Source organism: Pogoniulus pusillus, chromosome 7 (assembly GCF_015220805.1).
Source record: "Pogoniulus pusillus isolate bPogPus1 chromosome 7, bPogPus1.pri, whole genome shotgun sequence".
NCBI classification, from domain to species: domain Eukaryota; kingdom Metazoa; phylum Chordata; class Aves; order Piciformes; family Lybiidae; genus Pogoniulus; species Pogoniulus pusillus.
Window position 1 is genome coordinate 42,045,727 of NC_087270.1, and position 15,079 is coordinate 42,060,805.

At 44.8% G+C, this 15,079-nt stretch overlaps 1 protein-coding gene across 4 annotated transcripts in view; it reads right to left on the reverse strand.

Annotated features, from left to right (window-relative positions):
• The window catches only part of TFAP2B (transcription factor AP-2 beta), a 29,279-nt gene extending 14,700 nt beyond the window's left edge, over nucleotides 1–14,579 (reverse strand). For 2 of the 4 annotated variants that reach the window (XM_064146706.1, XM_064146704.1), the window contains exons 1-3: nucleotides 14,456–14,579; nucleotides 8,812–9,270; nucleotides 3,537–3,597 (exon numbers count right to left, since the gene is read on the reverse strand). In XM_064146706.1, coding sequence (XP_064002776.1) covers nucleotides 3,537–3,597; nucleotides 8,812–9,270; nucleotides 14,456–14,536 — 601 coding nt within the window. In that variant the 5' untranslated portion in view covers nucleotides 14,537–14,579. Of the gene's footprint in view, nucleotides 1–3,536; nucleotides 3,598–8,811; nucleotides 9,271–10,579; nucleotides 10,715–14,455 lie in introns of those variants that run through there. The other 2 variants (XM_064146707.1, XM_064146705.1) reach the window with 2 other exon arrangements.
• Nucleotides 14,580–15,079: the final 500 nt, after the last annotated feature.

The following is a 15,079-nucleotide window of genomic DNA, read 5'->3' on the forward strand; positions in this document are numbered from 1 at the left end:
AAATTAACTCGGGACTCGGGACGAGCGAGGTTTTTTTTTTTTTTTAGGAGGACAACTTCTTTTGCCAGAGACTGTGCCAAGCAAATTTCAGAGGAGCAGATGACAAAAGGGACACGATCTTTCATTCCTGACAGACAGAAAACCTTCCCTTCATTTCAGCAGAAATAGAGGGAAAGGCCTCCAAACATGCGGTCGGTAAGATCTTAAAGCCGAATTAAATCTGGTCTTAATGCTCTCGGTGATTATTATCATCTTGATGATTTATCTAACTGCCTCCCTCCCACTTCCACCACCCAAATCTTAATGGAGCTAGGAGTTACCGATGATTTTTTAATGTCTCGTTGGATTTTTAGGCTGTTAATGTACCGCATCCTTCTCATTATTAGTTTATTGATTGTCCATTGACCAGCCCCCTTCAAATCGTATTAACCACCCTCTGCCAGTTTAGATTAGGAAAGTTTAAAAAGCACCTTTCATTATTTCACCACCTTCACCACCACTGTAGAGTTCAGGCTTGGTAGCTTAATGCTCGCTCTAATGGGGCAGCTAAGAGACGAGGGGCCACGGTCCCTGCCTATTGCATTAATAGCTCAAAGGGGGCTAATACAGAAAATTAGCCTTAAACGAGCTCTGGAGATCTCCAAATGAAAGAGCCATTTATCACGCTGGCTACCTTCACTCCACTCGTTTGCTCTCTCTACTGGGAACAACTCATTTCCTCTTAACTAAATTACTTCAGAAATGTCAAGTAAGCTCAGATAGCAAACATAACAAGAGACTCGGTCTGTGTAATCTATTGTGCGGGATCGATACGTGGGATAAATCAATGGCCGTGTATGAATCCCTATATCATTTCCTTAATACTTTTTGCCATCCTTTTGCATAGATAGATAATTCCCTCAGCAGGCCTCACAGAGTGTGAAGAAGCAGACAGTCGCAGTCTGAATCACAGTTTAGGCTTCTAACCCACATCACACTTTTTTTTCTGCTGCAATGTAATTAAAGCGGTTTAGGCTTCGGTGAAACAGATCCCCTCTGACCCTCGTCTAGCAAATATGCACTACACAAAAATCAGTCAATACCCATCTGCCTATGCCATCAGCCTGTAGAAAGGGCTTGCAGAACTTAGATAACTTATTCCGAGCTAAAAGTACAGCTACAAACTGCAGTGAACAAACTGAAACTGACACTGGACCCTCTCTGCCCTTCTCCTTCTGTCGTCAGGATTAAATATGGTCTGCCACAAATATGACTTCGTATTTATTAGCCGTTTCTCTTCCTTCTCACACAGGAAAATGGCTGTGCAAAAAGAGAGCTCACAACATTCCTTCATACTGGAAAAGTTTCTTAGAGCTCGGTATTACTTCTAAGGAGGCAAGTGACTGCTACAGTGACTTTGAAACAGCTGCAGATGAATCTCGGGATCTTTTTTAGTCACTTAACTTCCAAAGTGCCCAATTATTCTGTTCATTGCAGATAACCCCAGAGTATCTCTTCCTATGGCTGTATGGGATCATGTCTCTTTAGTAGGCAGATGCAATGCCCATGTACAATAACAACACCTAAAGCTGTGCCAAACATAGATTAACTTTCTCGGTTTAGTGCTGGTCGCTATAGAACTGTACCCCGCAACACGCACATTAAATATCTCTGCTGTCCTTGTCACCTGAAGGAGAAGATACTGGGAGGGAGAGAAAGAAAGAAAGAAAGAAAGAAAGAAAGAAAGAAAGAAAGAAAGAAAGAAAGAAAGAAAGAAAGAAAGGAAGGACGGAAGGAAGGAAGGAAGGAAGGAAGGAAGGAAGGAAGGACGGAAGGAAGGAAGGAAGGAAGGAAGGAAGGAAGGAAGGAAGGAAGGAAGGAAGGAAGGAAGGAAGGAAGGAAGGAAGGAAGGAAGGAAGGAAGGAAGGAAGGAAGGAAGGAAGGAAGGAAGGAAGGAAGGAAGGAAGGAAGGAAGGAAGGAAGGAAGGAAGGAAGGAAGGAAGGAAGGAAGGAAGGAGTATTTGAGGCTAGGTGGTTAACAGAAGAGTGTTCTGCGAAGAGAAAATACACAAAAAAACTCAAACCAAAACAAACATTGCAAAAGGAAAATGCGAGCATGGAGCAACGTTAGAAAGGAGCCTCTCGACCACAAATCAAGCACCAATTAATCAAATACACCCAAGAGGAAACATCGTCTATGAGGTGTCAAGTGGGGGCGGGGAGGGGAGGAGAGTGAGGGGGGGGAAATATAAAAGGAAACACAACTAGAAGCCATCAGGTTACAGACCCTGAGCAAGAAAGCTCCTAATCATTCAATCCGAGTTAAAACACGACGACGATTTAAAATCCGACACCCCCTCTACCCCTCCCCCCCCCCCTTTTTTTTTTAAGGTAATTAATTTTCTCTTTCTCCAAACCGCCGTCGACTTTTCAGCCGATGGACATAAATGCTGCTGCTGAATGGTTTTCAACTTTCATCTGTCCTCCCTCAAACAACGACAACTTGATCTTGTGCATGCGAGAGAGAGAGAGAGAGAGACTGTACAAGAGGATTTAAATGGAACAAAAATAAATCCACGGGAGGACCTCATGCTGCCTTGAACACATTTTAAATAAACACCCGCCCTGTTACTTTGCTTTATTATTCTCTATTAAAGTATTTGTGCGCCTTTGACAAACAATAGAGTGCGGGAGATAAATGCTGTTGATAGCAAGCATAAGGGACAGCGTTTCCAAGCCTCATCTCTGGTACTTAAAATTGAATCTGGAAATAGAAACTCCTTAGATAATTAAAGATAGCTTTCCCTACATTCGCAGTGCGTGATCTGTTTAATGTCTATCAGCATAGCACAACACTAATCGCCTAGCATCTTCCAGTGACTGTCAGAGAAACGGAAAAAAATTAAGCAGCTGCAGTACGCCCGAAATGAGTTATTGTAATTACATTTAATTAGTTTAATTAGTTAATTATTTTGCTTACAGCTGTACAAGAGACTGCAAACATTTGTTAATATCACATTCCCTTGAACAGTGTGGGGTGATTCTGCAGTTACACTAAATCATGCGCGCATATGCAGAAAGGTTGAAAAAATGGGCATGGGGAAGGGGGGATCCTTGGAGGAAGGGGGGGAGGAAAGTGGGGGCTGCCTTTCTGAAGGCAGGTTTTCCCCCTCTCCACCTTTGATTCTCCAGGGAAATACATTTAGACCCCAAAGGGAACCAACCCCCTACCTCTACTAAAAGTCAAGGGGTCCCTATCAAGGACCATCGGGGGTAAAAGAGGAGGAGATCCGTGGAAGCTGCGTTTGAGCGTGCTCCATTAGAGAGCATTTGTGTGATTAAATGCCCTGAAGGACCGGGGAGGGAGAGGATACAAACTTTTCCTTTCACATACCCTTCTTTTTTCCCTCCACTCTGTCAGCCGTTCCCATCAATTGTTCACCTCGCTGCCAGGTATTCTTACTTCCCGGAGAAATTAATTGCCCCAAAGTGAAAATACATCATGAAGATATTGCTACATAGTAAAACTTCGTCTAGCTAGTTGGAATAATCCATACCTTTTTTAATGACAGACTGGTCCAATAAGTTCATACCGCTGTTATTGGCATCTTCAACTGACTGTGGATATAAAAACATCACTATTCAAATTGACTGGATATTAAAGAATCGCGTACATAAATCATGTCATTCCAAACTGAAGTTACTGTTATTTCCATTTATATTAATTCACTAGGGGGACGAGATGGGTTGGGTTTTTTTTTTCCCCCTTTCTTTCGTTTTAAAACCGTTATTGTTGTTGTTATTATTCCCCCAAATCGACAAGGAAATGAAACCCTTACAAATTATACAGTCTTTAATAAAAAAATATAAACAAACAAATAAATAAATAAAAAGATATGTGAAGCATATGGGATGCAGTAGTGGTTTTGTTATGTTATAAAACACAGATATCACACAGACTCCTTTGTATTCGACAAAGCTTTATGTATTTCTTCCTTGGAAGGTCTGGCAATTTGGCAACATCTGCAAGATCTATCGCATGACAAATGAACGCGATTAAGGACAACTTAAGTTCTCCCTCGCCTTTCCTCCCCCTCCCTTCTTCTTTCTGTTTTGTTTTGTTTGTGTAACCCTGCTACATCTTAATAATTCAAGCACCATTTACTTTTTATATAGAAGAGTTTACATTATGGACTTTTAATTAAAGCTTGAGCAATTCGGAGCGCAGTGCAACGCCCACATCATATAGGGCACAAGCAGAAAGAGATTTACAGCTCTCGAGGTTGCTTCCATGCCCTATATTAGTGGGGACGGGAAGGGGGGAGTAGGAATACGCATTATCAAAGGTATGAACTATTAAATGGATTGCTTCGAAACTGTCTCCCCAGGGTTTTTTTTCCCCATCCCCTTCCCTCCTCCCTCCCCTCCCCCTGTTTCCCCTTTTCTTTTCAGCCCGTTTTGGAGCACACCTGTTATTCTGGCATCAACTTCTTGATCAGGGAAGAGAACAAAGACAAGTACAGAGGACAGAGGGGTTTCATGTCTCAACACCGAAGTGGGGTATGCAGAAAACAAACAAAAACTAGCGCTGAATCCGCGGGAGGCACAATAAAATCATCTCCCAAAGAGAAGAGGTGTCATAAGAGCGATTTTTTTTTTAAGTGGAATAACTAGGGTCTGTTCTAGGGCAAATTCTGGGCTTCAGAGCAAGGCAGGACCTGTGAGTTTGTTTGCTTTGTTGTCTTAGTTTATGTTACTACAATGTAAGGTTTGAGTTTTCCGACTCATTGCATATATAAGGGGAGGTTTGTTTGTTTGTTCGGTTTTGTTTGGGGGTTTTGTTGTGATTTTTTTTTTCCTTCCCTGATAATGAAAATACAGCAAAACAATGATTCTCTTCCCTATTGTGTGAACTTTATCTTTACTACACCGAGAGGCTGAGCTTCTCCGGAATCAGCCCTTATCTCCATCTCTCTCTCTCTCTCTCTCTGCTCAGCAGGGACGTTCAAGATGGAATATGATTTAGGAGAAAATTACATCTCTCAAAAAATGTGACGGAACAGTGTTTTCAGTGAGATCTTTCCTTTCATTTTCCTTGAATCCCAACTCAAAAGAGAGCTCACACAGAGTGACTCCTGATGCTGTGTATTTGTGCATGGCTGTGCCTCCCCCTCTCTCTCATAATCAATAGGCTACATACCTAAAGGGCACGAAATAAAATTACAAAGTCTTCCCTCCTTTCCCTGAGCAGCTCCTAGAGAGAGGTGATGAACAAATCCAGCAGCCTGCTGGAGTGCAGCGTGGTGCTCCTCGATGGCGCAGAATTAGAGGTAAATATGAAACGCCATCTTCCCTTCTCTTACCACCCCCCACCCCCTTATCTCACCTTATCTCTGGAGCCGAGAGTTGTGCGCACGCTTTTTGCGTGTGCGTGCACTCCGCTCGCTCCATCAGCAACGTGGGTTAGTTGTTGTAGTTAATGAGAAGACTCCTGTCTGATTTTCTATCTAATTACGCCCTCCTGCTGGGTTTTTGTACAGGATATTCGCTCAGCATGCTGGCAGTTAATAGTCACAGAGAGGATCGTAAAGATTTAATTAGGACTGCATGCGGAAACGTGGAAAAACAACTCAGACTTTTAATTACTAGACTTCTTTAGTTAAAAGTGATACCAGGGGTTACTTTATAAGAGACTTGGGTGTTTTGGTGCAACTTAACTTGCCGTGTCTCTAGCTAGCAGAGAGGAGCGGGAACAGCGGTGTGAAGGAAGAGGACTGGAGGTGTGTGCGCAGGGAGGGGAAAGGAGATGAGTTTCCAGATAGAAAATCTATAGAAGAACATTCCCCTCCCTCCCCTTCTCCAACAATTTGCTGGCAGGGAGCTTCCTGCATACCGTCTATAGACAACTTACTGAGCTAGGGACATAGCAGAGGGGAAAAAAGATCTGTAGGCTCATATTTTGTTTTCCATTAAAGATAATCAGTCTGTCTTTTCCCACGCACATATTCGTTATCCTACCTTTTACTGGCAAGGTTATACTTTTGTCTAGCTTGGCAAAACTCAAACCGAACCAAACCCGAAACAACAAACCCAAACAAACACCAACAAAGCAAAACCAGCTGGGACTGCAATGTTTTGTTTTGTTTTTTTCGGAGTCACTTTTAGGTGATGCAAATTTGTTTTTAATAAGTAGGGCTTGGCTTCTCCGTTCCCTGTCTGAGGGTTGTAAATCGCAGATTGAAAATTCCTCTCAAGAAGGGCAGCGATGGCAACACAATACGTCCTGTTTACAATAATAGAGAGCTATCGTGTTACAATCACTTAATTCTACCCCCGGACAATGGCTCACACATGGTCTGGATTTGGTGTTTATAAAATAACCACTGTGTCTCGCTGTCATGCATTCTTCCTGTGCCTCATTCTCGCTTGTCAGCCCAAGCCATTCTTAAAGCACATATTTGATCAGACGTGCTTAAGTTAAAGCAAAGAGACACATCTTTATCCAGCTGTTTACCTAGATACTAGTTCAACCGTTTTTTTACTACTAAAAAAAAACCCAAACCAAACACAACACCAGCACCCCTAAACTGTTTGAAACCCTTGCTGGAGATTCTTGCTAGTGTTTGTGAATAGTAAGGATCACCTGAATAGGAACTCCTGTGGCTAGAACAGATTCCTACAAACTAGAATAAATCCCCACTAAAAACTGGGGTGGAAAAATGCTCAGCTTCCCCTGTCACTAGCTGGGGGACAAGAAGAGAAATTGCTGAACGGCAAGAGTGAGCACTGGACTGTTTTCCCTCCTGCCTGTACTAGCTTGCAGTTGGACACTTCTCCCTTCACGTGCTTCTCCCTGGGACACCCTCCTTCCCTCCTTCCCTCCTTCCCTCCTTCCCTCCTTCCCTCCTTCCCTCCTTCCCCCCTTCCCCCCTTCACCTCCTCCCTCGGCCTGAGCCCAACACTTTTAGAAATGTAAGGCCTGCTTTGCTTTCTGCAGCCTCAGCACCCCGAAACAAGAAGCTCAGCGCCACTGATGCACCCTGTCTGCCCCGGCCCATCGTCATCACATCTCTGGCCGCAGCTCGTCCTCATCCCCAGCCCCAGGCGAGCAGGCGGCAAGTGGCCGCAGGGCTCAGAGTACCTTTCGCGAGTGCTGAAGGGATGTTTCATTGGGAAAGGGAGGGAGAGCTGCATTATTTGAGCTGAGCAGGACTTCCTCATCTTTCGTTTCCTTTCTCTCTCTCCCTTCCTCTTTCTTTCTTATTTTTTTTCTCCTTTCCCTCTCTTTCTTCTTTCTCTTTTTAAAAGCCCTTATCTTTCCTTCCTCTCGTTCGTCTTTTCATTGTCTCTTTATATTACTCCTACCATTTTCCTTCCCTTCTCTCTCTCTTTCTCATAAGAGCACAAAAATCACCGGCTTTTCTTTGGGGAAAGCCTAAATATCAAAGCACGAACAGTACTTAACGGCTATCGGCCGTAGAGAGTAGGGAGAGCGATTCTCTTTCTGAGATCACAGGTAAAGCTCGCCTTAATCTGCACGTCAGTTTGTCTGAGCCAGGAATGCGAGGCGAGTCCTGCGCGTTGCGCCCGTGGGGGCTGGTGGCTTCCCCCACGTCTCAAAATTAGCTTAGAAACCCGCAAAAAAACCCCAGTAACCCGACGGCCGCTAAGCTCGGAGGCAGGAGCAAATCCAGCCAGAGGAAAATGTTGCTATTTCTGAAGGCGCGCACCCCGTTACAGCTCGGAGGTTTCCCCGAGAAGCCCTAAAAGAGAAGCCTCAAACCAATGCAGTACAGCCCCCACTGTTTCTCTGCCACTGATTCCTCTAATGCTCAGTAGGACCCCTTTTCAAGGCTGATTTTCTCACTTTCAGCCTCCCTATAACTTTGAATTCTGCATCTCATCCAGTGATCCATATCTTTATTTATCCCGGGTACGTATGTGTGTGTGTACATATATATGAATCTAGATATATGGGGGTGGGGAACGGAGTGAAACCCTCAAATCCTAACTCGTCAAGCCTAATGCAGGACCTGGCCCTCGGAGGCTTCAGCCTAGGAGGTCCATATCGATTGGCCATGCTCCAGCAAGGTGCAAACCACCCCAGCACCGAAGCTGTTAAAGATCCTTCTGGTTTTATGAAATAACACGTGGTGATGAGTTTTGCGTGGGATGCAGAAGGCTGGAAAAGATTAAATTTTGAACCTGGTGAGACTTCTTTGTTACCAAAACGAGGGAACAAAACTATTACTAAAATCAGTAATGAACTATACTTATAAAGAAGGAGAGGGGGAGCTTGTTCCCGGTCACCGGTTCTCGTTTTCAGTTTGGGTTTTGTTTCTGTTTTCCCTCCCTTCCTGATGAAAAATGCAGCAATTTGACAGTATCCTCAAAATCCCTGAAATGCAGGAAATTGGTCGGTGGGGGGAGGGCAGAGATTGCATGGGAAATTACTGGAATTTGAAAAACCAGTCTTAAACTCCAGCAGCTTTTGAAACACGTGGAATATTTAGAGCAGCGTGTCTGCCTTCCTCCCTGCACTCTGCTGGCTTGCCATACAGGGGAGGGTTTACGAAGCAGGACCTGTGCATGACAGCAGTGAAATTAAAATGTCTTCAAAAGGAGGGGAGGAAGGAAAGGAAAAAAAAAAAAAGGAAAGAAAAAAAAGGTGAGGGAGATGAAGTATCACAATCATAATCCCAGACGGATAAAGGATGTTAACTCACGACAGTATCCCTTTAAAACGTTCACTGATCATTTCTAGCCGAGGGATGGGGACATTAGCCTGGAAGGCATCTGCATTGCCCAGCAGAAAGAAACGCGGTGCCTTACCTGGACCTCCTCCATCCCTGGGTGTCCGATGCCATGCAGAGAAAGGCTGTCCCCCATGCCGGAGTCAAGGCCATGGTGAGCTGAGTGTAGAAGGACATCTGGCCTCCTTACTGAGTGGTAGTCCCGCCTGGGGTCCAGTCCAGAGAGCTGGGGCAGGGCGGCCCGAGGCTGTGGCAGCAGTGACCCGGTTTCTGATCCCACCTCTTGCCTCTGCCTCTGTCCCCAGGGGTGCTGCTGGGGTTGATGCAATGGGTTCAGGGAGTAGGGGTCATTGACATGGGAGTAAGGGTCCTGGCTTTGGTGGTAAGGAAGAGGCTGGTAGGGGGGTGGGAAATAAGGCGGCTGGAAATCCGAGGATGGGGTGTGAGAGAGCGGAGGAGCGCTGGAGTAGGGTCCCTGGGAGACGGATCCCAGCTGGGACAGCCTGGAACTGTGGCTGGGCACTCCATCATGCCGGTCCTACAAACGGAATGAAATAAAAACAACAACAAAAAAAAGAGGACCTTTATGAAAAAAAAAAAAGAAAAGCAAAGAAAAGAAAGAAAGAAAGAAAACGGAGCACAAACCCACCCCCAGATAGCGCGAAATAAAAATGCAAATAGCTGTAAAACAGGGGTCAGGTCTGTCCCCTTCCCCCTCCACGGGTTAGAAATGCTCCAGCATTTCACCCCCAGATTCTATCTATTCCCAGGAAGTAGCAAGAAGGGGGAAGGGAGGGAGTGAGGGAGAAATGTTAAAAGTCGTAATTAAAAATGTAAGACCAGTGCTCCATACGCAAGTATGATCTTGTGACTGATCCAGTAACACGATTCCCCTTCCATCAGCCCCCCAAATAAAACTAAGGTTAAAGAAAAACCCAACTCAAACCAAGCCCTCAAACTACCCACCCTTCATATCAACCCACCCCTCGTCCTGCCTAAAGTTTCCAAACATGATTCCCTCTGATAAATTGCTGACAGCTCCAAATCACGGGCCCATCTTCGCGTGGAAAAGACCAAAACACAAAAAAAGAAAGAAAGTTGCACTTCTCGGAGACCCTCGAGGTGAAAGTTGTGTGGAAAAATACTTTAAAACCCCCAAGAAAACCAAGCAAACGCCAATTAAAAAGCGCGGGGGTTGTGTGCATGGAGTCCGCCCCTTAAAAAGAAGAGGGAAAAAAAGAAGCAAAAAACCCAGCAAAGAAAGTAACGATGAAATATCGGTATTGAACAAATCCAGTTCGTATGGTTTCTGTAGCAACTTCCAGTGTCTTTTGTCTCCTTTCCCAATATTATATTCCGGAGAATGGGGTGGGGGTTAATTGTAATGAAAAGTCTTTGGGGTGTGGGGGGGATGTGATGGGGAAGGTGTGTGTTTGTGCGTGTGTGAGTTTGTGGAGGCTTCAGAGAAAAGGTGGGAGAGGAGTTTTGTCCAACTCCATCGCGCTGAAGCTGCAAGGCTAAAGCAAACAAGAAAAAAAGATCTGTTCCACAAAGCGTATCTCGAACCCCCACAAGCAATGGCACACATGGCTTAGGGAAAAAAAAAAAAAAAAAAAGAAAGAAAGAAAGAAAGAAAAAAAAAAGTTGTTCCCCCCCCCCCAGACTCCCCTAGCTCAAATGGAGAACACACAATGCAGAAAGGGAGAAGCAGCTGCAAGCCTCCTCCAATTATTGTGCTAAATTACCAAGCCAAAGGCGTTTAAAAAGAGAGAGAGAGGGAGAGAGAGACAACAGATCGAGAGAGAGAGAGAACATGCAATTCTAGTACAACATGGATCCAAACTCACCATGGCGGAATAGGTGTGGACTAACATCTGGAAATAAAAAAAGTCTTGTAATAGCTAAAAAAGAAAATAATGGCGAGAATACTAATAATTGGAGGGGGAAAAAATATCAAGGAGATCTGCAAAGGGACGTGTTGGACACAGGAGAACAGCTTGAGAGGTTTCGAAGTCTATCCATCAAAAAAAAAAAAAAAGGAAGAAAAAAAAAAAAAAAGACCAATGTCCCCAAAACCGAGCCTGGAAACCTCTATCTACATATAGGATTTACCCCTCCCTCTCCGGGTTTGGTTGGTTTTGGTTTTGGTTTGTTGTTTGGTTTTTTTTTTTTCCCACCTTTTTTTTTCTTTTCTTTTTTTTCCTTTCTTTTTTTTTTTTCTCTCCCCTTTCAGCTCCCAAATCCAATCCTCTTCAACCCAAAGCTAGGCTCAGACTGCTCCGCTACCCCTTCCTCCCTTTCCTTCCCTACACCGCCTCATAATAATTGATATTCATGACTATTAATATTACACGACTACTTTAAAGGGAGAATGCAGGACCAAATGGAGCGTGAAGCTGGCAGCCAGCTCGAGAGCTCCCCTACTATTGTAAATGACGTTCATTCAGTGGAGAATTACTAGATGTAATCAGACGAGGGGGGCTGGCAGAGGCAGAGTTTGGGGAGAGGAAGGGGGGGGAAAGTTTAGCGAGGAAAGAGGTATAACTTCAATTAACTCAAGCGGAGGAAGATGAGGAAAGTAGACACTGCTAAGCTGGAGCACGGAAGTGAGATGAAACAATGCTAGAGGCGAAGAACAAGGGAAAAAAACCCACCCGTGTTCACTTTTTCCCCCCTTCCATTTCATTATACAGTCCTGATACAAGGAATTGATTGCCTTTGGTGCTTTTGTTCTTGTAGGTTTTGTTTGGGGGGGGGGGAGTGTTCTTGAGGTTTTGTTTTGTTTTTTAATAATGAGAGAAAAGAGGCTTTTCTAAGGCTGTCTCTTTTTCTTTTGCTGAAGACATGGAAGAAGAAATATGCAGTTACTCTAATCTATCTGTACAGCGGAGATCCATCCCTTCCGGTGCACGGTACAGATTTTATTTATCCACAATAGACAAATGCCTGAATTTGCCATAAGTTAGGCTCCACTTGCGGGTTTTTTTTTTCTTCTGAATCCTGCTCCTTCCACTCAACGCGAAGAAAAAATTAAAAAAGAAAAAAAAAGTTCATCTATCTCCCGATTTTCCCCCAAATGTGAAATGTATGAGCGAATTTTAAAGGATAGTAAATGTATAGTTTTGAGGCAAAGCCAGGGGCGATATAAAACCTTTTTGATGTTGCAGGAACCCGTTCAACTGGACTGTCTGCCGTTTCTGTTAAAGTTCAACTTACGTTCCTTCCTAAATAGACTCACACTTCCCAGAGCAGCACCCCCCCCAGCATACCCCCCCCCCCCCCCCCCCCCCCCACCTCCCGCCCGCACACACGCACACACACACTTTTGTTTTGAGACCAGATTCAGTTTAAGTGGCTGAAGCGCCCCTACCACCGTGGTCTTAATTAGAAATAAGAAAGAAGAGAAAGCTTTTTTTCCCCTTCCCCTTTCTTTTATTTTTGAAATGAAAAATCTAGGGGATTTCACCTTTTAAACAGGAAATCTACTTTTTCATTTACTTTATCTACTTTTTCATTTACTTTTTTTTTTGTCAAGGCTTCACGTTACAAAATGTCTTGGAGCGCACTCCCAAGTTAGGGAATACCCTGCCCTCAGCCAATTCCCACCCAACCGCTCCCTCAGCTCCTCTTCTCTCCCACAACAATCTGGAAACACGAGTGTCCGTAAAATGCATAGCGGCTTAAATATCTCTTTCAAAAGAAGGGTGGAAAAAACCACCCTAAACCCCCGACATTCCCAGACCTCGTTGTCCAGGGAGGGGAGATATTTTGTCTCCTGCTGCTGCGGGCAGAGACAATGGCCGAGCTGTGCCTGGGGATGGGGAGGGAAAAGCAGAGAGGGCTCAGCGGGCTGGGGATCGCCGGCGGGATATACACGCAGAGGCACACAGGCACACACACGCTCACTCTGCCTGCGCTGGGCTTTGCCGGTTGATAATTAGCCTGACGGCAGCTTTGGGGAGCGGAGACCTTTCTCCTGTGCGGCCGGCAGATGCCCTCTCCGCTTTCCTCCATCCCATCCCTTCTCCGGCCGTGAAAAACCAGAGCTCTGACCTCCCTCTGCCTGTTTCTCCGCTTTTTTCAGATCGGGAGTTTCCCCCTGTAAGTGCGACCATGCTCCCGGAGGGAAGGGCTGCGGGCGGCGCGACGGGGATGGGACCGACGCGGCCCGGACGGCGCTTCCTCGGGGTGTGCTCCCGAGAGCCCCTGCCCGGTACCCGGCCCATGTCCGGCACTCAACTAGGTACTCAGCCTTTGTCTGGCTCCTGCCCGGCCCCTGCCCTCAATCTTGCCTAGTACCCGTCCCTTTGCCCAGTACGCAGCCTCTGCCTTGTCCCTGCTCGTTGCTCAGCCCCTGGCCAGTACCCAGCTCCTGTCTGGTGCCCAGCCCGATAGCATGCGTTTGCCCAGCCCCTGCCCAGTATCCAGTTCCCACTCAGCCCCTACCCGGTATCCAGCCCCTACCTGGCCCCTGCCTAGTACCCAGCTGGTGCTCAGCCCCTGCCCGGCCGCTTCCTGGTTCTCAGCCTGGTCCTCGGTCTCTATCCAGTCCCCTGCCCGATCCCCGTCCCCTGGCCGGTCCGCAGCCCGGTCCCAAACCCTCTCCCGGCAGTCTCCTCAGAGCTTAGTGTCCGCGTTGGAGCTGGGGGATTGCGCTCTTCTGATAATCTCTCCTCCCCACGATCGCCGTGCAAATATCTTGCCCAAATTAAAAACCCGAAGTAACAAGCAGGCAAATAAACAAAAAATAACCCAAAAATTTGCAGCGAGTCTTTCCTTGCACACTTTCCCCCCGTTTCGGAGCAAACCCAGCACGTTGCTTAACTTACAAGAAATGCATTCAGGGAGCCCGTTTGTGAAAGATCCGGCTCAGGAAACCGAGAAGAATTAAGAAAGATTTCACGGTGCTTGCACTGTGTTTTAATTTATTTTTTTCCCTCCCGCCTTGATCTGCTTTTTTGACCTTGGAAATATCGAAGAGGTCTGAATAAAGCACGAAACTTTTTGTGCCTGCGGACTACGCGGAGCTGCCTTTGAGGGTATCAGCTCGGGTGTGTGCGATCACATACGTGCAAGAATGTAGGTGCCGCTTAATTAATGCGAGTACACATGCATATCTTATCTGTTGGTATAAAAAAGTCGTTAAAAAATGTATCCGATAGCGAAAACAGGAAAAAGAAGGGAAAAAAATATCCAAATTCAGATTGAGCTTAGTTTGGAATTGCAAAATTTAAAAAAAAAAAAAAAAAAAAAAAAAAAAAAGAGGAAGGAGAAAAAAAGAAGAAAAGGAAGAACTGGATCCAGTCCCTGAATACCAAGCTCTATTTCTTTCCTATTTTGTTTTTCTTCTCTCGATATTTGTCCGTATTTAATCGAATTACACTTAATTCGAGGGCTAAACAATCAAACTCTTGCCTTTAAGTTGCCTCATTCCAACCCCCAGATCATTTCTTTGATGTTTTAAATCGCATCAAACAGCGTTTCCATGAAAAAAAAAAAGTTTAGGACTTGGCATGCTGAATACAAATATGCAAATAAATAAGCATTTAAGCATTTACTTTTGATTTCCCATCTCTGTGCTCGTACGTGTTGATGTATGCACCTCTCTATCTGCCTATATGTAGAGCTATATATGTATTATACAGTCGTGCCTGCTTCTATATACTAGATATATGTTTAAATATACGTATACACTCTTACTCATATGCATAGTATATACTCACCTCATAGATATCTTCATACTTGACATTTTCAACCAGTTTCCAGAGCATGATGGCAGGCTGTTCTCTAGGAGGTGAGTGCATTCATGTGAAGAGCAGATGTCTGGATTCTCAGTACTTCTCTGTCTGTAATGATCCATCTATAATTGGAAATGGGGGACAGACACCAAATCCGACGTTCCTCTTCCATCGCAACTTATATCTGTTGTCTGAAACAATAGGCTGCAGAAGTCTACCTCAGTCGGCTAGTAAAAAACATTATCTGTTACATAGTTACATATATCTCCAGACATATATGTGACTATATATATATATATATACACACAGAAATGCACATATATAGACTTAGACTTATATGCAGGCATATAAAGATATATACACATATGCAGCTGCACATACACAACGTATATATACATACATTTATACACACACGACTTTCCTCATCTACAGACATACATAAATTGGCACATTTCTATATGTAAATTACCTATATTCTTGGGTATGTAGGCACATGTATGCAGCACGTTACATGTGAATGCTTGCATATAAACCTGGTCAGTTTATATAGGAGTGTAGAGAAGTGTTTATTTGTGTATATATTTACATGTCTGTACATAGCTATGCAGA